The sequence below is a fragment of the Purpureocillium lilacinum genome (genome assembly GCF_023168085.1).
Source record: "Purpureocillium lilacinum CBS 284.36 DNA, scaffold_7, whole genome shotgun sequence".
Taxonomy (NCBI): domain Eukaryota; kingdom Fungi; phylum Ascomycota; class Sordariomycetes; order Hypocreales; family Ophiocordycipitaceae; genus Purpureocillium; species Purpureocillium lilacinum.
Window position 1 is genome coordinate 1,207,661 of NW_027072117.1, and position 18,851 is coordinate 1,226,511.

The 18,851-nt window shown below is 60.1% G+C and overlaps 9 protein-coding genes across 9 annotated transcripts; 4 read left to right on the forward strand and 5 right to left on the reverse strand.

Annotated features, from left to right (window-relative positions):
- Positions 1-116: 116 nt before the first annotated feature.
- PLICBS_009259 (uncharacterized protein) lies at positions 117-836 on the reverse strand (the record flags this gene model as incomplete). Its single annotated transcript, XM_018323789.1, has 1 exon — positions 117-836. One exon carries the CDS (start codon positions 834-836, stop codon positions 117-119), a length of 720 nt encoding a protein of 239 aa, XP_018176968.1.
- Positions 837-1,814: 978 nt separating this feature from the next.
- On the reverse strand, positions 1,815-3,182 carry PLICBS_009260 (uncharacterized protein; the record flags this gene model as incomplete). Its single annotated transcript, XM_018323790.2, has 1 exon — positions 1,815-3,182. One exon carries the CDS (start codon positions 3,180-3,182, stop codon positions 1,815-1,817), a length of 1,368 nt encoding a protein of 455 aa, XP_018176969.1.
- Positions 3,183-3,649: 467 nt separating this feature from the next.
- PLICBS_009261 (uncharacterized protein) lies at positions 3,650-5,767 on the reverse strand (the record flags this gene model as incomplete). Its single annotated transcript, XM_018323791.1, has 3 exons — positions 3,650-4,660; positions 4,702-5,555; positions 5,629-5,767. 3 exons carry the CDS (start codon positions 5,765-5,767, stop codon positions 3,650-3,652), a joined length of 2,004 nt encoding a protein of 667 aa, XP_018176970.1.
- A 579-nt stretch (positions 5,768-6,346) lies between these two features.
- Positions 6,347-7,239, forward strand: PLICBS_009262 (uncharacterized protein; the record flags this gene model as incomplete). The annotated part of the gene is made up of 2 exons (XM_018323792.1): positions 6,347-6,625; positions 6,718-7,239. 2 exons carry the CDS (start codon positions 6,347-6,349, stop codon positions 7,237-7,239), a joined length of 801 nt encoding a protein of 266 aa, XP_018176971.1.
- Positions 7,240-7,402: 163 nt separating this feature from the next.
- PLICBS_009263 (uncharacterized protein) lies at positions 7,403-10,374 on the reverse strand (the record flags this gene model as incomplete). Its single annotated transcript, XM_018323794.2, has 3 exons — positions 7,403-8,333; positions 9,205-9,564; positions 9,677-10,374. 3 exons carry the CDS (start codon positions 10,372-10,374, stop codon positions 7,403-7,405), a joined length of 1,989 nt encoding a protein of 662 aa, XP_018176973.2.
- A 636-nt stretch (positions 10,375-11,010) lies between these two features.
- On the forward strand, positions 11,011-12,429 carry PLICBS_009264 (uncharacterized protein; the record flags this gene model as incomplete). Its single annotated transcript, XM_065601597.1, has 2 exons — positions 11,011-11,017; positions 11,282-12,429. The coding sequence occupies 2 exons, from the start codon at positions 11,011-11,013 to the stop codon at positions 12,427-12,429; spliced, it is 1,155 nt and encodes a 384-aa protein (XP_065457669.1).
- Positions 12,430-13,049: 620 nt separating this feature from the next.
- On the forward strand, positions 13,050-13,637 carry PLICBS_009265 (uncharacterized protein; the record flags this gene model as incomplete). The annotated part of the gene is made up of 1 exon (XM_065601598.1): positions 13,050-13,637. The coding sequence occupies one exon, from the start codon at positions 13,050-13,052 to the stop codon at positions 13,635-13,637; it is 588 nt and encodes a 195-aa protein (XP_065457670.1).
- A 391-nt stretch (positions 13,638-14,028) lies between these two features.
- PLICBS_009266 (uncharacterized protein) lies at positions 14,029-16,340 on the reverse strand (the record flags this gene model as incomplete). Its single annotated transcript, XM_018323795.2, has 2 exons — positions 14,029-15,795; positions 15,855-16,340. The coding sequence occupies 2 exons, from the start codon at positions 16,338-16,340 to the stop codon at positions 14,029-14,031; spliced, it is 2,253 nt and encodes a 750-aa protein (XP_018176974.2).
- Positions 16,341-16,867: 527 nt separating this feature from the next.
- PLICBS_009267 (uncharacterized protein) lies at positions 16,868-18,025 on the forward strand (the record flags this gene model as incomplete). The annotated part of the gene is made up of 1 exon (XM_018323796.1): positions 16,868-18,025. One exon carries the CDS (start codon positions 16,868-16,870, stop codon positions 18,023-18,025), a length of 1,158 nt encoding a protein of 385 aa, XP_018176975.1.
- Positions 18,026-18,851: the final 826 nt, after the last annotated feature.

Here is an 18,851-nt window from a genome sequence, read left to right on the forward strand (position 1 = left end):
AGGTCGTCAAGTGCAGTCCCGTTGCTCTGCTTTGGTAAGGGGGGGGCATTTGACCGTATCTGCGGGGTACGATGTGATCAATGTCGAGAGCGTCGTTTTGCATTCGGATCTCTGATTCATGACTCCAACTGCCCACCCTTGTTTTTGCCCTTGCCCTTGTTCTTCTTCTTTTTGTTCTTGCGCCCTTGGGCCATTGGCGTGTCAGCGACCATTCTCTCGCCGGGATCTGCATTGGAGCCGCCAGAGCCCTGCTGCTCCTCCTCCTTGGCGGGCTGTCGCTGCGGTTCATCCCCAATGTCGTCCTGGTATTCCCCTTTCTCGCCGTCCAGCACCGCTGAAGTCTCCTCGCCGGGCTGGGCTTCTCTCCGCGGACGTTTCCGCTTGCCGAGCGCGGTCCGCCCCTCGTCCTCGTCGCTCTCGCTCTCAGCGCGCGCCGCGCGCCGCTGGCCCCCGGCGGCGGCGCCCTGCCTGCCCTGCAGCCTGCCCCTGAGCAGGCGATCCGCCTTGCTATTGCCAGGGACTACCGGGCCGGCGGCCTTCTTGTCAGGGACGTAGCCGGCGCCGGCGTTGGGGTTGGCGCCCGCGACGAGGCGGCCGTTGTCGTCGTCGTCGTCGTCATCATTGACGGCGGGGTTGATGCGCCGCTGCGACGTCGCTTGTGGCGCGGTGCCCGCCGCCGTGGAGGAGGCGGAGGAGGAGGGCTTGGGCTTGTGCGTGTTGAGGGATGATCGCAGGGTGGACTGCTTGGCGAGGAGGAGGTTGAGGCGGTTGGAGAGGACGGCGTGGTCGGGCGCGACGGGGAGGGGCGCCGGCGGGGGTGGTTTTGACGGGGCCATTAGGGATGGTTGGGAGGGCGATGCGCTGACGAAGAAGGAGGGCTGGGCGGCGGAGGTGTATGTGCGTCGAGGTCAGCGGGCTGAAGGTCGCGGAGCCGTTGCGATCGAGTTGGCGAAGGGGCCAAAGACGGCGGACAGGTGCGCTGAAGCTGGCAGGACGGGCGACCTTAGCTCCGACGCAGCGACCTCGATGGATTCGTTCTCGTCGCGGTGCTCCTCAATAGAGACGGCACTCAGTCATGTAACCCTACCGTAAGTTGCGCGCAAAGTCCCTAAGCCGTGACGAGTGTTGTCTGAGCTGCGCATACGGAGCGCCGGCAGAAGAGTATGCAGACGAGAGGATGCTGGCAGGGACGTGAACTTTTTTTTTGGTGTTGCGCCGATGCGCAGGCATGAAGTCGGCGGCGTAGACCCAAAAAAACGTGGGGGTGGATCTGGTCGGCGTGCCGGGCGCGGCTTGGCTTGGCTGCCGGACGGCCTGAGCTACGCCAACATTTACGGTGCATGGCACTGGCGGGAGAAGACGACGCACGGCCATGCTGCGTGACTGACCAAGGTAACTTATGTACAGATAATGTACTATACCTACGTAGTCGAGGCGAGCTCCTTCGTGTCCATTCAGGCGCAAAAGCAACACCACATCGACGTCTAGCTTGATAGCCCCGTGCCTTGGCAAGTACATTACCACGGAGTTGGCGCATCTCATGGTGGAGTGGGTTGTGAAGGGTAGGCGTTGTGCCTCTGCCCGCGAAAATGGTTTGACTGCTTTTTCGATGCTTTGTATTAAATGTACTTATGTATCCGTACTGGGCCGATATTAATAGCTAGAGTCGGCCCTCACTCTAGGCCCATGCTGTACCGGATATGTCCTTGCCGGTTCGTTAGGCATGCCTCGCCTTTTACCTCCCCTGCTCTATGTAATGTGTGGTATCGTGTCGTCATTATTCCCAAGCGCGTTCCCAGGGAGTCAATTTACCCTCAGCCATGATCGTGCCCCCCATTTCCCGTCGGCCGCAAGTTCAGCACATACGGCAGCGCGTCCGGGTCCTCTCTCGTGGCGAGGCGAATGACGGAGCCGGAGTCGCTGCTCGACGCCTTGGATCGCAAACTAGGCGAGCTCGGACTGTGGTTGAGCGAATAGGGCCGCCTCGTCTGCGCGAAGCTGTTGCCGCTCGACTTGCGCGACAGCGAGCGCAGGCCCGCCGTCCGCCTGCTCCCCGGCGTGTTCGGCGCCGTGCGGAAGCTCCACGCGTACGTCGACGTGTTGGCCCCGCCCGACTTGGGCGCAGATCCTCGGCTGCTCACGGTTTGTGCGTGAGAGACGCTGCTTCTCGGCGAGGGCGGTGTCGGGTCCATGGGCGCGTCGTTGTCGATGTCACTCTCTGACGGCCTCGGGCCCCATTCATCATCCTCATATTCGTCGCCACCGGCGCTGCTACTGAGCGAGCCTAGGGCGTCAAGGTCAAGCGGCTGCATGGCACGCAGCAGCTCGGCAAAGAGGTGCATGATCTCGCGGAATCGTGTGTTTGAGATAGGTCTGTTTGAGAAGCGCGCGTATTCAAACTGGGAGAGAAAGTCGGCAGCCACCTGATCCATGTCGACCACGCCAAGGCCGGCCAGGTGTTCCATGTAGTCTCGCAGGCTCATGTACGGCTGCCGCTGCAGGAGGATCGTGGCCTCAGGGTCCAGCATGGGCGGGTCGGTCTGGGACTCTGGATCCGTCGGCGCCATGGTCAGGGCCTTGGCTTCGATCAGATTGGGCAACTCGGACAGCACAGTGCTATACTGCAAGTCTGGCAGGTCGGGTGAGTTGGGGGACGCCCAGCCGTAGTGCTCGATCTCGCCCCAAACGGCGCGGCGGCGCGGCGGTAGCGGAATGCCCGTCTCGCCGGAGGCCCCCTTGCCTCCAGCAGAACCATTTGCCTCCCCTCCCCAGGCGTCGGTGCTCTCACGGTATGTCGGATCGTGCATGTGTCCGTCGTCATCGCGCTCCTGGACCCGAGGGCGCGCACCGTAGGCGACCGTGGCGCTGCGGTTGAGGCCCGCCGCAATCATCTTGTACACAGCATCCTTGACATCGCCCTTGTCTATAGGGACCCAGCCCTTGGGGATCGCAGCGAGGGCGAGCTTGTTGATGTAGAGTCGCAAGATGTAAACGAAGATGACGACGGTGATGGTCACGACGTATGAGATGGTGACGATCAGCACGTTGTATCGCTGGTTGTTATCGATGGACCGCTCGATGGCGTCGGCGGGGGTTATGAGCAGCAGGCCGAGCAGCACGACATAGAGGAACAGGTAGATCGACCCGTAGACGAGGCGCGAGAGGAGGCCTCGGGACTGCATCGTTGTCGCTTGGGGATGGCCGCTCTGCTCAGCGGTCGCAGTCTCGATTGTTCGTGCAGTTCGCCGCTCGCACTTGGGCCGTCATGACGGATAGGGAGGCATACTGTTGCGCGCTCTCGAGCGGCGTGGCCGGGGAATGGGAGAGATGGAGAGATGAAGTTTAAAAAGGGACTGGGGCGGAAAGCAAGCCAGATTGACGTGACGCATAACTAGGGTGGAGCCTCGGTAGGCGCAGTACCTCCAACAAATGCGGACGTCACAGGCTACAGCTGAGCTTGGCGCGCAAACTCCCTCTCTGTGTAGTATTACGAGACACAAGCACGTGCAATCGCCCCCTTTCTCGTGCCATTGCGATAATTATTAAACCTTACAACATCGAGGCATTCTATTCTCTTTTGGTCCCATCCTTGGTATCGTGATACATTACGTTGTACAATATGGAGGCGGCCACGCATGACGTCGCGCAGCTACCGTACTTGCTCCATCTCCGGCCGCGTCTGCTCCCTTCTCTGCGGTCTCCTTGCCTCTGGCTTCTTCTTTTCGTCAGGAGCTTTGCTGCTGCTGACCGCCTCCTTAGCCTTGGGCTCGACGACTGCCCTCGGCGGGGCGGCGGCCTCCTTGGCAAGCCGCACGTCACCAAGCGAGAGCCTCAGGTCGCTGCTGTAAGGCTCAAACTTGGTCACCACCTGGTCCAGCCCTGTCCGCAGCGCGTCCAGCACCTGGTCGACCTCGGGCGTCTCCTTGACACCCGCAGTATCCGTCCAGTGCGCGGGGAACTGCGCCTTCAGCACCTCCAGCTTCCGGATTACAGACGTCAGCGTGCGCACTATGCTCGCCACGTCACGGTGGACGTTGCCGAACTGGTCCTCCCCCAGGCTGTGTACGGCAAGTTGGCACAAGGCCTGAGACGCGTGCACGTATAGCGTCGGCTCTGCAAACGGCGAGCCAAGCGCCGCTGCCGCGAAGCGAGTGCGGAAGCTATGGCTCAACAGCGCACCGACGCCATCGAGCTTCATCAGGCGCGTCGTCCACTGATCCAGCTCGCCACGCAAGTGCTCTGGTGACAGCGCTTCTTGTTGCTCCTTGGTCAGCACACGGTCCTTGGCCGTCTTCCACGTCTTCTTGGCCAGAGGGCTGAGTTCAGACACGGGTGACGTCCCGGGGGCCCGCGCAATCTGATCAATAGCTTTCTCCACCAGTCCCGAGGGTTGGCTTCTCTTGTTGAATATGGGATCCTCTCGTAGAGGGGCCGAGGATCGCTGTTTCGGCGCCACAGCCAATGCTTCGCCAGCAGACACGGCGGCCGGCGCCTTTCCGTACTCGTCGATGCGCGTCTCGATGCTCTTGAGCAGGCCCATGCAGATTGCATACACTTGCGCCCACATTGGTCCGTCCTTGCGGTCAATGTCACAGTAGATGGCTTGCCTGCGGGTTTCGAAATCTTGCGCAATAAGCGCCAACTCCCACATGGCAAACGACTATTTCTCCGTTAGCTCGCTGTCTTGGGCAAGGGTAATACGCATGGTGAGGCTTCACTTGCCTGGATGGATAGCTTTTTGCTCTTCAACCCGTTGAGCAAGCTCCCGTTGGGATCCTTGGACTCGGACGTCAGGGGCTTGCCGTTCTTCACGGGCTCCTTGACCATGAAGATTGAAAAAGCGGTGTTCCCCACAGCCCACAGAAAGTTGAGGAGAGTGCCTGCGTACACACAGCGCGCGAGGAGATAGAGATCGATGGGCCACGACGGCGGAAGCATGTTCGTCCTGGGCAAATTGTAGAAGGGGCGGAGCAGCGACAAGGTCCAGCTCCAGGCGAACGACCGCAGCAGGGCATGATAGAGGCACAGCGCGGCGGCCACAGAGAAGGCAGCCCTTCTAAAAGAGCGGCCGAGGACAGCGGGGAGCTGCAGAAGCACAGTCTGGAAGGACGTGGGCAGGACGCCCAGCTTCTTGCCCGATTCTCCCGGCTTAGGCTTGGTCGGCAGGGTCAAGTCGAGGCGGTCGAGGTCGTATCGGTAGTGGGCAATCGTCTGCACCAGCGCGCAGGCGCCGAGATAGCAGGCCAGGAACAGCGGGCGCTCGTTGAGCCGGGCTCGGTCGCCAGTAAAGTAGGTGATCCAGCGCAGGTTGGCCGAGTCGGACATGGAGAAGAGGAAGACGGGGCAGAAGAGGGAGCTCGAGACGCCGTACCAGAGACCCGTCTCGTACGTCTGCAAGCTCAGCAGCGCGGAACCGAGCGTCTGCAGGCCGGACTCGGTCGTCCTGAGGCCGACATGGTAGTGGGCGATGCGAAGGACTAGGATCGCCAGCCCGCACGCGAAGATGATGGACGTTCGGATGCCGGCAGGGCCGATGGGAAACCAGGACCAGAAGTCTGCAAAAGCGAAGAAGCCATGGTCAGCAGGCGATCTAGGGTTCGCATCTTCGGGTGAGGATGGGGAGCTCACAAGAGCTCCAGCTGGTGAGTAGCAGGGCCTCAATGTACGACACAACCAGGAGGAGCGTGGCCGTCGAGGAGAAGCGCCTGTGCAAAGCCGGCTGCAGGGTGTCCTTGTAGGAGGCCCGTCGAGCTGGAGGGCCGGCCATGTCCACGGGCGCCTCGTGATGCTGGGCTGGCTGGCGGGTGGAGGGAGAAGCGGTTCGAGGCTCGGCGATTGGCAGGTGCAGGACTCTGGCAGTAAATAAAAATCACCAGCGCAGCAACCGGCACGGCGGGTTTGGGGTGGACGCGACGGGGCGTCGCCGCTTTTGCGATTGCAAGGGTCGGCAGCAGCTGTCTCTGTCTGGCGTGTGATCACGTGGCAATAGTAGACGGAACCCGACCTCTTCCAAGTCTCCAAAGGTTGGCCCTGTGACGACGCCCCGCTGATGATTGGTGGGCGCAGAGGGGTTCCGTCACTGCTCAATGCGCTGTGGGGGTTGGGAACGGTGGTGCCTGCGACGGCAACCACGGGTCAGTTACAGGCGGCGCCATCGGCGTCAGCGGTTGCGCCAACCTTGCGTCGTTCCATCTCATGCATCCTCCCCAACCGCTCGCCCGCTCGCCGCATACGACATCCTCCTTCGTGCGCGGCTCCTCGACCCTCGCGCCTCGACAACCCTGAGGCACGTATCCATCAGACCTCCTCCCAGAACCACCCAGACCGCGGACAGCGACCCGCCGCCATGTCGTACGACCAGCTCTCCAGCCTCGAGTCGGGCAGCCGCCGCGGCGGCTACACCGACGACCCGGCCTTTCAGGACCTCCAGTACGAACTCAAGGGCAAGCTGCAGTCGCTGCTGAGCGGCAACCGCAAGCTCGCCAACGACGTCAACGTCCTGGGCACCAAGAAGGACACGCCGCGCCTGCGCGAGCGCGTGCACAGCAGCATGGAGAAGTCGCGCGAGCTGTGCCGCGAGATCGGCGAGGGCGTCAAGCGCCTGCAGTCGTGGGACGAGCTATCTGTAAGAACACGGCCCAGCCCTGAGAGCAAATGCCATTCGCGCAGTATTGCAGGCTGCAATAGAGCGAAGCAGGTTGCTAACCCTCCTCACAGAAGCAGCAAAAGTACGAACAGACAAAGGTCTCGAGCGACTTCCAGGCCGCCCTGCAAGAGTTCCAAGGCCTCCAACGCAAGGCTCTGGAGAAAGAAAAGGCGTCCGTCTCGGCTGCGCGCGCCGCGCACGATGCAGAGGCGGGTCATGCCGGTGGTCAGGGCGCGCCGCTTGAGCAGCTGCAGCAGCAGCAGCAGTTGTCGCAGATGGCCCCGCAGGACGAGGTCGACTTCCAGGAGAGCCTTATCATCGAGCGGGAAGAGGAGATTCGCAACATCGAGCAAGGCGTCGGCGACTTGAACGTGCTGTTCCGGCAGGTGGCGCAGATCGTCGACGAGCAAGACGTGGGTATCCGCACCATCGCCGACAACGTCGAGAACGTGCAGGACAACACCCGCCAGGCCGACATCGAGACCCGGCAAGCCGCTCGGTATCAAAAGGCAGCACGCAACAAGAGCTGCTGCCTGCTCCTCATCCTCGCCGTCATTCTCACGATTGTCATTTTGGCCATTGTTCTTGGTTGAGCGCGGAGCGCCGCTCCCGCCATAGCCTCTTTGTCTATTTTCATTACAACAAACCGCGTGGGCGTTTGCAGGAGTTCTACATGTATACAGCATGATGAGTATGTACACGAGGGTCGGGCCCTCCGTTGAGACGACTAATCCGCATTTCGCAATGCAAGCCTGTTCACTTTATTGATACACCTTTCGCCTTGATGCCCCGTAGATACGGCAGCGCCGGCGCTGCTTTCGGTCCTAGTTTGAGCTTGGGTGTCCTCTTCGGTACGAGCCTTTGTATGATGGACTCGTTGACGTCGTTCAGGCCGAACGTCGTAGCCCAGTAGAGGAAGATGGCGCTGGGCAGGTCCGCGAATACTATCGGGAAGAGTGGAACAAGTAAAAGAGTCCTGCCAATGGCGGTCTGTATTCTCGAGATAGGCGCGATCCGGGCACCGGATCGGTCCACTGTGAGCAGCGCGCGGAGCTGCTCCTTAGACAGGCGTCCCCATGAGGTGCGCGCCAGCAGGGCCGAGCATAGCAGCGGGAGTACGTAGTAGGGGTCCATGGCAGTCAGGTCAGCGAACCAGAGGCAGCCGCCTTGGGCAAGAGACTGGTCAAACAGGCCGGTCGAGTCAGAGAGGGCCGCGGAGACGCGCTCGACGTTGGCGAGGCCCATCTGGTGGCTGATCCAGCCCATCGGCGCACCGCACAGCCTACGCAAGGCCTCGGAGACGACGATGAATGGCACCATGCTGAGGAAGGGCGCGAGCGTCTTCCACCGCTGGACACCCCAGACCTTGTAGATGCGGCGGCGCGAACGCTCTGTCAGGCCCGCAACGCGGAGCCTCCACGTGCGCTCGGCGGCCTCGATACTGTCGCCTGCGCGGGCTGTGGGCGCAGGCACGGTGGCGGCGTGGCGCGAGGCCCAGGCGGAGACAAGGGGGTTGAGCTCGGCGCGACGGACGACGAGGCGGCGCGTGTAGTGCTGGATGGGCAGGCGGAACGACAGATTGACGCCGACGGCAACGAGTGGGATGGCCAGGTACCAGGGGAGGCCGGCGGCGTGGTGCAGCGCGCTGACGCCGTCGGCGGTCCAGATGACGGCGTCGCCGAGGGCGCTGAGGTGGACATGCCTCCGGCTGCCGGCGATACTCGTCGTCCTCGTTGGCGTTGAGGAGGAGCGGCAGAGCGGGCGTGCAGGTGGTGATGACAGGGCGACTCGTCTGGCGGCTGTTGCAAGCCCGGCGCCGGCGGGCATCGCTGCGCGGAGTGGTGGGGGCATTGTGGTGTGCACGCGCCTCCCTTGGAGGATAATGGGAGAGTTGGGCGCCGATTGATGGTGTGCGTCGGTGGGATGGGGTCAACGTATGAGATGTGAATGAGCGAGAGGTCGTCGACCAGGTGAAGTCAAGTTTTGGGAGTGAGTAGCTAGTGTGGGTCCAACCGTGGATGACCGACAGGCAAGCCAATGCATACATCGGTAGGTGATGAGGCAGCATGGCATTCCTCACTGAGGTGAGGCAAACAATGCAAGGTATATGTATGTTTGTGAGAAAGTAATTAGCCACATGTTTGAGTGTTTAACAATGTCTGGTTGGCAGCGTAACGGAACACTGGTCTTTGGGGACCGCGGAGAGCCTCATGGGACCGTTGAAACAAACGATCGGAGCTGTGTCTTTGCTGTCGCGGCCACCATTCGCAAAAAGCAACGCCTTCGTACTTTCCTGAGAAGATTTGACTATTTACTTATAGCTTGACATCAGTTTTCTTTCGAAACCTGTCTATATACTTGAGGGTATCAATGCGGGAATTGAAGGTCGATATAGGGTATACTTGGCGGTAACAGCGACCATACGTGACTGTCCCATACATAACTCTCCCGCCTCGAAGCACTAGCAAAGGTGCAAAAAGGCTCATCTTCCTCATGTAGAGCCCGGTGGCGCCGCTGGGTGCTTCCACGCCATCCAGGCAATCCAAACCTGAACGCACGCAAGTATGATGCTGACGATTCCCACGAGGATGCCGATGAGGAGCGCAAGCAGCGCCACGAACAGGGCGTTCCCCTCCGAGCTCTGGCGCTGAAACCAGCGCTCCAGCATGTTTCGCGGCGGCCGGCTCGTCAACATATGATGCAGGTGGGCGAGTCGTTCACCCCAGAAGACGTACTCGAAGTCTTCCGGCGGCTCGAGGAAGAGCTTGTATCCCTCGTACAGGGCGCAATGGGGGTCGAATCCCCGTTTGGCGATGAGCTCGTCCAGGATGGCCGCCGAGCTCGGATCTACTGAAGGAAACAGTATGCCCTGTAGCGAATGCACAGTTTCGACGAGGAGCTGAGGCGGGAGAGCGCCGCTGGCAGGAAGAACAAAGTGATGAGTTAGCCGCCCTTGCCAGGATCCGCTTCAGCGGCCATTGTTGGGGAATTGGGCGAGTACAGGTATGATGGCAGGAGAGACCGACTTACCGCTTGAGACTCTCCTTCAGTCCAATTGATAGCGGCTTCGTTTCGTGCTGGAATCGTTCCAGGTTTGCCTTGAGGAAAGCGACGTGATGGAACAGGTAGAGGCAATTGCGCCTCGGATCAAACAGCAAGTGCTCCGCCAGGTTGTTCGTGCGACGAAAACGCACGCCCAGCCGCTTCTGAAGTTTCCATGCTTTCATCGACGCCCTCTGTTCGATTGCCTGCCTAACACTCCCAGACGAGGATTCGAGGCCAAGGGGGAAAGACCGTTCCACGAAAGCCTGAAAGGACTCATTCGGCAGCCAAGAGGTTGGACGATAACCGCCTAGCACGAAGTCAGTCGAATGCCAGTCCTTGGCACCGGCGTCGACCATGACCATGGCTTGGACAGCCAAGTTGATCACATTTTGAGTGGTCGAGGATGAGCCACCATGGTCATCTTGAAGACATTCAGTTATCTCCGCCTTCGTCGCCTGCGTGCGTTCCTTGAGGATGTTGGAGACTCGGAGCACGGCCTCGTGCGTCTGCGGCCGAGGCTTCATGTTGTATGACATGCCCTCATGTTGGTCGATTGTGACGACGAGGTCGTCCTCGTTCTGCGCCAAATCATCGTATACTTCAAAAAAAGAATAGAAGTCGCCGTCCTTGCCTAGAAAATGCTGAGCGATTGCGGCTCTATCCACTCGAGTGGTCGGTCTCATGCTTGACGTGAAGACTTGATTGAAGGGTACTGTGGTCAACAATAATAAGCCCCCCGAAATGCTTCGTTGAAACTTTCGAGCAGGCCACGACTTTGCAGTCGATCGAAGCAAACCTAGCTGAGATTGATAGCCTGGCTGAACCCTGCCATCATAGGCAGTCAGCTCCTCTCTGCATTCAGCGGGCGAATCTGCCTTGCTTCAAAGGTCACCTACTTTGTCCAATGGCATTTGGGGTCCGCGTTGTGCAGATGCTTCGCCACACCGGTCGCGTACATGTGCAGATTATGTTTTTAGGCCTTGGGAAGAGGGCTTCCTTGCACGCGCCCGCCAACGGTTGCGCTGTCCCCTCACCGGCCGTGCCTTCATTCTGTGCCTCTTTGCAACGGCTCCGAAATCCCGATCTGATCCACCGTGATTTACAACTACACATGGCCGCCGATTGTTTCTTCGATGACTACCATGCATCGAAGTTCAAATGAGATGGACACCCTCACGATATCGCTGCCAGTGGAAACGGCGGTCGCACGCGACACCATCGGTCGCGGTCGCAGTGCGGATGCCACGAGGCGCGCAACAATGACCTCTCAAGATGCTGCAACATATACACTGGAGCCTCCGACATGGAACTTTGGGGACATGGAGGGTGAATTACCACAGAAAGGCAAACTCCGGCTACAGTCAGGCAATCGTCAGAAGCCTTCGACAGCCGAATCAGCCTCCGTGCAGCCGCCGCTGGCAGTGAGACCAGAGCAGTCCACGATCCCAGCACAGCAACATCACCAAGCAGCTACCTCGGCCATGGTAGTCGAGGAGTTGGCCAAGCGATACATCCCTATTCCGGGCAGCCGACAAAGGAAATGAATTTACCCCTACGCCCCCGTGGCTTCGCCGGCATGGTCACCCCAAGCGTACCAGGAGCGAGCTGCGTTCGTTATCGGAGAGCTGAAGAAAGCCGTCGAAGAAGACTATGAGATACGGGACGAAGGGCGATTTATCGGCTACGACCCGAGAATGGTGGGCACATCTCTAGAAACGGCTACGCCGTCCATCATCGTCAAGTGCAAGAAGACTATCTTGAAACGGCTCAGGGACCGGTTCAAAGACCGTGCCGCGGACAGGCTATACTGTCAAGTTGACTCCATAAGGTTTCGACTGTTCAAGGGATGCGAAACGCCGTTTCCACCTTTCAAGCTCGTCTTCATTGCGGCGAGTCCACTCGAGCGGTGGGCGGCTGACGAGGACCTCGCGGTCTTCCTTTCTTCGGACGAGACTTTGTGCGGAGCTCTGCTGCAATGCGAGGGTCGTATTGCGACGGCGGGCCTCATGCTTGAACTTGAGGGGGGAATGGACGCACTTCTCACGGTTGATCACCTGTGGAATCGTGAACGAGCCCAAAAGCCTGACCAGCAGAGTTTCCTTGGCTCGATGGACGGCGCCTCTACGTACACCACGGGCCGGAGAGAATCTGCGTTGGACGAGACCGAGATAGTTCGTCTGAGCCAGCTTTGGATCGATGAGGATGACTGTGAGGATGAGGATGAGGATGACGAAGTATCAGTTCACACCCCCGAAACCTGCACTGGCGAGACACCGCTTTTAGAGCTGCCCATCATCGCACCTCCACCGAACACCCAACCCGAGAATCGAGGCACTACCGAGAATGCGCCCGTAAAAGGCTGGCGCTTGAATGGCCATGTCGCGCTTCGCCCTTCCAGCCCATATCTGGACTGGGGACTGATGCACCTTGACCCAGACATCATGAAGAGCAGACGTGGCAACATGATTTATCCTAAGGGAAAGTCGGCACCTCCCGTGGAGCTTCGGGATATTGCTCACGTCCCGCGCTCTCACGCCACGCCCGTTTATATGGTCTCAGGCGTCAGGGGCACCAGAGCTGGTCGATTGCTCGACGGCTTCAGCTTCCTCGGCTCCAGCCCCGGACAGGACATCTGTAAGGTATGGACTGTGATTCTTGACGCACCCGGAGGTAAGATCTCTCTCCTACGCCTTCGTGACCGCGCCTCCGTCGAGGTGGTTGTCGCCCCAGCCCGCTAATTTGACTTGACTTGGGCGAAAGACCTTGTCCCCGGCGAATGCGGCTCGATTGTGGTCGATCAAGAGACCTCGGAGGTGTACGGACACGTCGTCGGGTCGGATAGCCTCGGCCAGACATATATTATCCCATTGGTGCACACAATCGAACAAATCAAAGCATCTTTCAACTGCTCACACGTGAGGCTGCCGACGATACAGACTCGACATGCAACAAATAGGCCGTCAACAGATCAAGTCATGGCGCTCAATCTGGACCGAGGCGCAGCTGAAAATCCCAGCAACGACGCGATGGCATCCGACGGGCATAGGCCCCGTCCCTTTCGCGGCCCGACCGAGTTCGCAAGGATAAGCGAGGCAGTGAGAGAGCTCAGTCCGCTGTCCGACGACAGCGTCTTGGCCACTTCGCCACAGCCCGCGGCCAGGGAGCCTTTACTGGCCAATGTCGGGAAGCGGACGCACCACGGGTCGCCGTCTGGCCATTCGTCCTCAGGTCTGTCATCTCACCCTATCTACGGTAATTCTCAGTTTAGCCCGCGGCACATCACATGCAGAACAGCATTATCTCTTCGCATCCGCAAGCTGACCTATCTGATGCAGCGCCAGACCAAAACCAGACGACGATGAATGACCTGGTACACGTGAAAACCGAACTCGCGAGAGCCAAGATTGAGCGCGACCGCTACGAGCACCTCTACAAACAGGCTACGCTTGAATTGTCCCAGACCCAGGCCGCCTACGAAAACATCTCGGCCGAGGCGAGCAAGCACCGTGACGACGCCTACAAGGCGCGCGGGCGCACTCTGAAGCTCGAAGACGGCATGGAGCGTTTGAAGTATGAAACCGAAGCATGGCCCGCTCACTACGCAGTGCTCGAGAAGCGCTTCTCCGACTTGGCTTCGCAATACAACATTCTGAAAGCAACCGGAAGGATGACTTCATCACCCTTGTCTCTCGACTTGCCTGAATTGCCCATTAGTTTGCAGGCGTCGCCTCGCTACCGTGAAAGCAAGAGGCTGGCAACGATTATGTCCACCCCCGGCGAGTCCTCAGAAGCGAAGGCGCCGTCATTACAAAGCAAGGTGTCGTTTGCGTCGAAACCTCGGCCCGGCGACGCGCCGGTGAGCTCGATGATGTACGACGATTGTAGATTGAACCTTCACGACGACGATGATTTTGATGGCGCGATGACCACCAAATTTTACCTCTGACGCGGGAGTTCCCAGCTTTTGCTTTGGCCAGTGGGCATGAGTCGCTCGAATGACTTGTCATCCGTCTTGACTCTGGAACATCGCGGTACGGCGGGTATACTTGATGGTCTATGACTCAGTACCGCGGGGCAGGGCCGGGGGCTCCTGGAATCGGGTGGGATATTGCAGGTATACTGGGCGTCTATTTGTCTTGATCCTGGACTTGGAAACCTTTGGAGAGCAGGTGATTGCCTGGTGATTGTATAACATATATCGATGCACAGACATAGCTGTCTCCAGTCCCCTCTCCCTTGGCTGAAGCACAGCCATTGGCCGTGATTCAGGCCCATGTCCTCGAGTCTGCTACAAAAGCCCAGTCCCAGTGTGAAGCCGCCCTAGAGAGTCTCCTTTCTCAAAACATGTCCACGTCGGTCCCATCATCCCAGTCGGGCCAGTCAATCAGCGCACCGTCGATGGCGTACACGTCCCTCTCCCAGTCAGCCGCCGCAGTCTCCTCCAGCACGCCCCGAATAAACGACGACGTCTGGGTCTCGAAGCCCGGCGGAGCCTTGGCTTGAGCCTCCCATCCTTGCTGCAAGGCTCTCTCTTCGCCCGCGTTGGCTCGATTGTCCACAGGGCTCATGACCCTCGCCACAGCTTCATCGGCTGCGGATGATACGGGATGTCGTCCAAACGCGTCCTGGATAACGAAGCGCTCGACCTCTGGCTGCGAAGCGGCGGCCTCATCCACCTGCAGCAAGTTCCAATCCAGACCAGTCTCACGCGCCGCCGCCCGGTCCTCCACCAGTTTCTCACGGTGCGCCGCCGCCTTGGCCGCCAGCTCGTTCAGGCGCCGCCACTGCGCGTCCCTCCTCGCCCCCTCAGGAAGGCCTTCGAACAGTCCCCGCGCCAGATCCCACGCCCGCTCCGAGGCCGGCGTCCACGGTAGCTGGCATAGCTGGATGAAGATAGAACCTACGGCTCGCCACGGGAAGCGGCCCCGGAGCTGCCACCGCCACTTATGCCAGGCTGGGTTTGTCTCGAGTTCTCGCGTGGCGTCGATGACGGCCACAGACGAGGTGAAAAACTGGCTCCGTGTACTTGCGGCGGCTCCTGCGTCCGCGGGGCCCTTGAGAAGATGCTGTCTGTAAATCTCCATTTCTACCTTGGCGAAGAATAGGCCCGTGATGGTCTGCAGAAACGACACGAATGCATCGTCCGAGCGGGGAGTAAACGGATACAAGCCCGCGATTCTTGCCCTCGAGTCATGAGCCATTTGTAGCTGTAGGGCTAGTGTATCGTCGGGTCGGCTGCGGAGGGTGCTGCGAAGCTGCCAGATTTCACAGCGGATGACGGCCAGCGCCGTTGGTGATGGGCGTAGCTCTCCCCCGGCAAAGGCAGTACCGGAGGTGTAGGGGATCTTTTGATCATCGATGTTGCTCGGAGTTCGAGTGGTGAATGCAGCTTCCGAAATACCAATCCCGGGCACGCCCAGATCCACGCCCCGGGACTCGATGAAGCAAATGTGCCACCAGAGTCGCCGATTCGTTTCCATCTCGACCACCGAGACCTTGTTCGGCTGCTCTCCATCCAGATCATCCTTGTGCAATCCCATAGAGGTGGCGATTCGCATAAGAACTCCCGTCAAGTTGGAGGCCAGCTGCGCGGAGTCGATATACGGAAGGATGGACAGATAGATGGCGAGAGCCTGAATGACTTGCACGTCCCTCGTCGTTGCGAACCGCGCGCGCCCGAGGGTCCTCTCCGCGCCTAGCCGGAAGCGAGATATCATCTCGCCTCGCGAGACTCGGAAGGCGTCTGATACTTCATCTCCGTCCAAAGAGACGATGGCGGCGAGGCAGATGGAGAACAAGAGAGCCTCAACGCCCGGGCCGAGAGAGTCGAGTTTGCCCTTGGTCTGGCTGATGACGGACTCCACGGTCGGGACGTGGAGTACCTTGATGAAGGGATCGACATTCTGCACGAACGTGTTCCACAGAAATGGCACTTGTGAGGGTAAGGGGTACAGGTCCTCCTCGGCTGTAGAAGCGCATGGGTTGCCGAGCAGGTATCCGTGACAATGGTCCTGGGTAGATCCATCGTCCACGGAACTCGCCTGCCGCACTGCTGGCTGGGGCTCGTCCGATACGTCTTGGATGGCTTCGAATATGTGTTCCACCTGCTCAAGTTAGTGGTTGAGCCGTGCCAGTGCATTGAATCGATGTTCTGCCCACTCACCTCGTCACAGAAGATGGACCAGAAGCCCCTATCCACGCGCGGTCTCCCGCCCTGATCGACCACCAGCCTGCCAAAGTCCTCATACATTTCTTCGTTTCCAGTCAGAGGCGTCTTGCCCGCCGATGCCGATGACCCGGAAGACAGTGCCCCCAGTTGTAGCTGCCTCGTCGGCGGCAGGCTCCCGTCCTCGAGCTGGCCGCTCAGCTCCGTCACAAGGTCCTCCAGGCGTCGCAGGCGACCGAGAAGCTCCACCTGTCGGTTAGAAGACGACGTTATGGCTGAAAAGGCACCGGTAGGGTCCCGGCTGCGGCGCGGGAGGCGGCCGGTGACGGGGAAGTGGCACTCGATGCCGTTGCGGACGCAGTTGGCGCACGGGTCGCGGCGGTCACACTTGACCTTGCGGCGGCGGCAGGTGACGCAGCTCCATATCTTGAGGCCTTCCTGGTCTCGGGAGGTGGCGGCGGGCCCTTGTTGAAGCGACTCCATATGGCCTCAACGCCGCGAGTTGGCGGTCGCTGTGCGATTTGGGCAACGGCCGATGCGCTGGATGGGTGCACGTCCAAGCTGACTCGCGAATCACGTTGTCTTCTGGTCGACTTTCTGCACTGTAAAGTAGCCGTTGGAGAGGCACCAAGAAAATGTGATAGTGTCGCGCTAGATTGGGCATTGGGACTCTGCGAGTGAGACGGACGTTGGCGACGATGAGCTGCGCCGGAGTGGGGCGCGACTCGGACACGGAGTTCGGCCCTGGATCTGGCCTGTCGGCCCACATCCGACCGAGCCCGTGGCCCCGACTCACCACCGTCCGCCGTCCGAGTGATGCTGACCAACGCGCGCGCAACGGCCTCGGACAAAGACATCGAGATCGTGAGAGGCGAGACAGCGCTAGAAAGCAACTATTTAGCTTTGCTTTTCTGCTTACTCTGCACGGTATAAGACGGGCCGGGATCGCATACCGTCTCGGCGCACATCTAATGCTGCACACTTGGCCGCTTACCTGGCAGTCGCAAAGCATGGCACAAACAGTCGTCATTCTCGGCGCGGGTTGGGCCGGCTTGCCCCTCGCCCACAAGCTGCTCAAGTACACGGCGCCCAAGACTGCCCTCAAGGTCATCCTCATCACGCCCAACAGTAACTTCTTCTGGAACGTTGCCGCTACACGCGGCCTCATTCCCGGCGAGATTCCCGACGAGCAGCTTTTCCGACCCATTGCGCCAGGCTTCGACAGGTATCCGGCAGGGGCCTTTGAGCTCGTGCTCGGTCGCGCGGAGGGTATCGACGAGTCGGCCAACACTGTCAAGATCGTTACCAACGCCGGGGAGGCACAGGACATCTCATACACACAGCTTGTCATCGCTACAGGTTCAAGGATCAGCAGCGGTTTGCCGCTCAAGCCTATCGGCAACGATCAGGTTACACTTGACGCGTGGCACGCCCTGCAGAGGCGCGTGGGCGATGCCAAGTCCGTCGTCGTCGCCGGCGCTGGGCCGACCGGGGTTGAAGTCGCCGGCGAGCTGGCCGCCAAGTACGGGTCGGCAAAACCCATCACTCTCGTTGTCAGCGGAAGCAAGCCTTTGGACGGCGGCAGCGACGGCCTCAGTCCTTCGCTCATCGCCACCGTCGACAGCGATCTGCAGGAACTCGGCGTCAGGCTTGTGCGCAATGCGCGCGTCGACAAGGACGAGGCGGACCCCAACGACAAGGAACGCCGAATATTAACTCTGTCGGACGGCTCGGCACTCAGGACAGACTGCTACCTGCCGCTTCACGGCGTACGGGTCAATACGTCGTTTGTCCCACCACACCTGCTCGACGAGCGCGGCAACGTCAAGCAGGACCAGAGCCTGCGTGTCACCGGCACGCGCAACGTGTGGGCGCTCGGCGACGTGGGCGACACCGATGCCAAGCAGCTCACGGTAACGGACGCCCAAGTCATCCACGTGGCGGCGGCCCTGGACGCAACGCTGACGGGATCCGGGCCGGCGGCGACATACTCGCCACAGGGCAAGACCATGCTCTTCTTGGCGCTGGGCAGAAAGTTTGCAACGGGCCAGATTGGCGGGTGGAGGCTCTGGCGATTCCTGGTTGCCTGGGTCAAAGGCAGGAAGCTGTTTGTGGACACTGCCGAGGCGTACGTCGGGGGGACGCGGCTGAGGCACGCGGCCATGTAGAGGCGCGCTTGACCACCACGGGGAATTGAGAGGGCTTGAGCTGAAGTCGGACACGTGGGCGGGAAAGCTGTGATGGAGATTTGTTCGGATCCCACTCCTAGCGCTGTTGGTCTGCCTGATCCATGGATGGCTGTCATGGTTCACCGCCGCGGCACCCGCAGCGTCAAATGTCGATGCCGGTTGGATACCAAGATCGACCAATCTCCACGCACGAAGAGCTATAATAAGTAGAAGAGGTAGTACGGGGACACCCAACAGGTAAATTCATGCAGAGTCGGCCACATGGCCTGACTCTCATGTGGCCGCATAGAGGTGGTTGCAGTTGGACACAAGTGCAAGTGCGTGCAGGCACCTGCTGCAGTGGAGATGCGCACCGTAACACACCGAGCCCAGGCAATACGTACCCCAGTGCATCACGCCACGTGACGCGCCCTGGGACGGTGGAGCCCAGCTGGCCAGGTGCCTCAAGCCACAAGGTGCACTGCACTAGACCCTCAGCCGGCTGGTCCCCTGTCCGATGGTCCCCCTCCCCCGTTTTAGCACAGCTCACCTCAGGCTCGACAGCAACCTTCAAAGGCCAGAGCTGTCCCGTCAGCTCCACCACGAGCCCGCGACCACGACGCAGCTCCTCCAACTCGCAACCTTATTCCTCCTTTCGCCGCCCTTGCAGCCCGTTGCTGCCGGTCATCGTTTGCTCGTTTCTCCTCCTGGCCGCAATGACACAGCTCTCGGGTCCGCTGGGTGCCTGATATGAGGCACTGGAAGTAGTTCCTTCGTACTTCGTACCGCATCAGCGCCAGAGAGCATCGCGCCGTCGTCATATTTC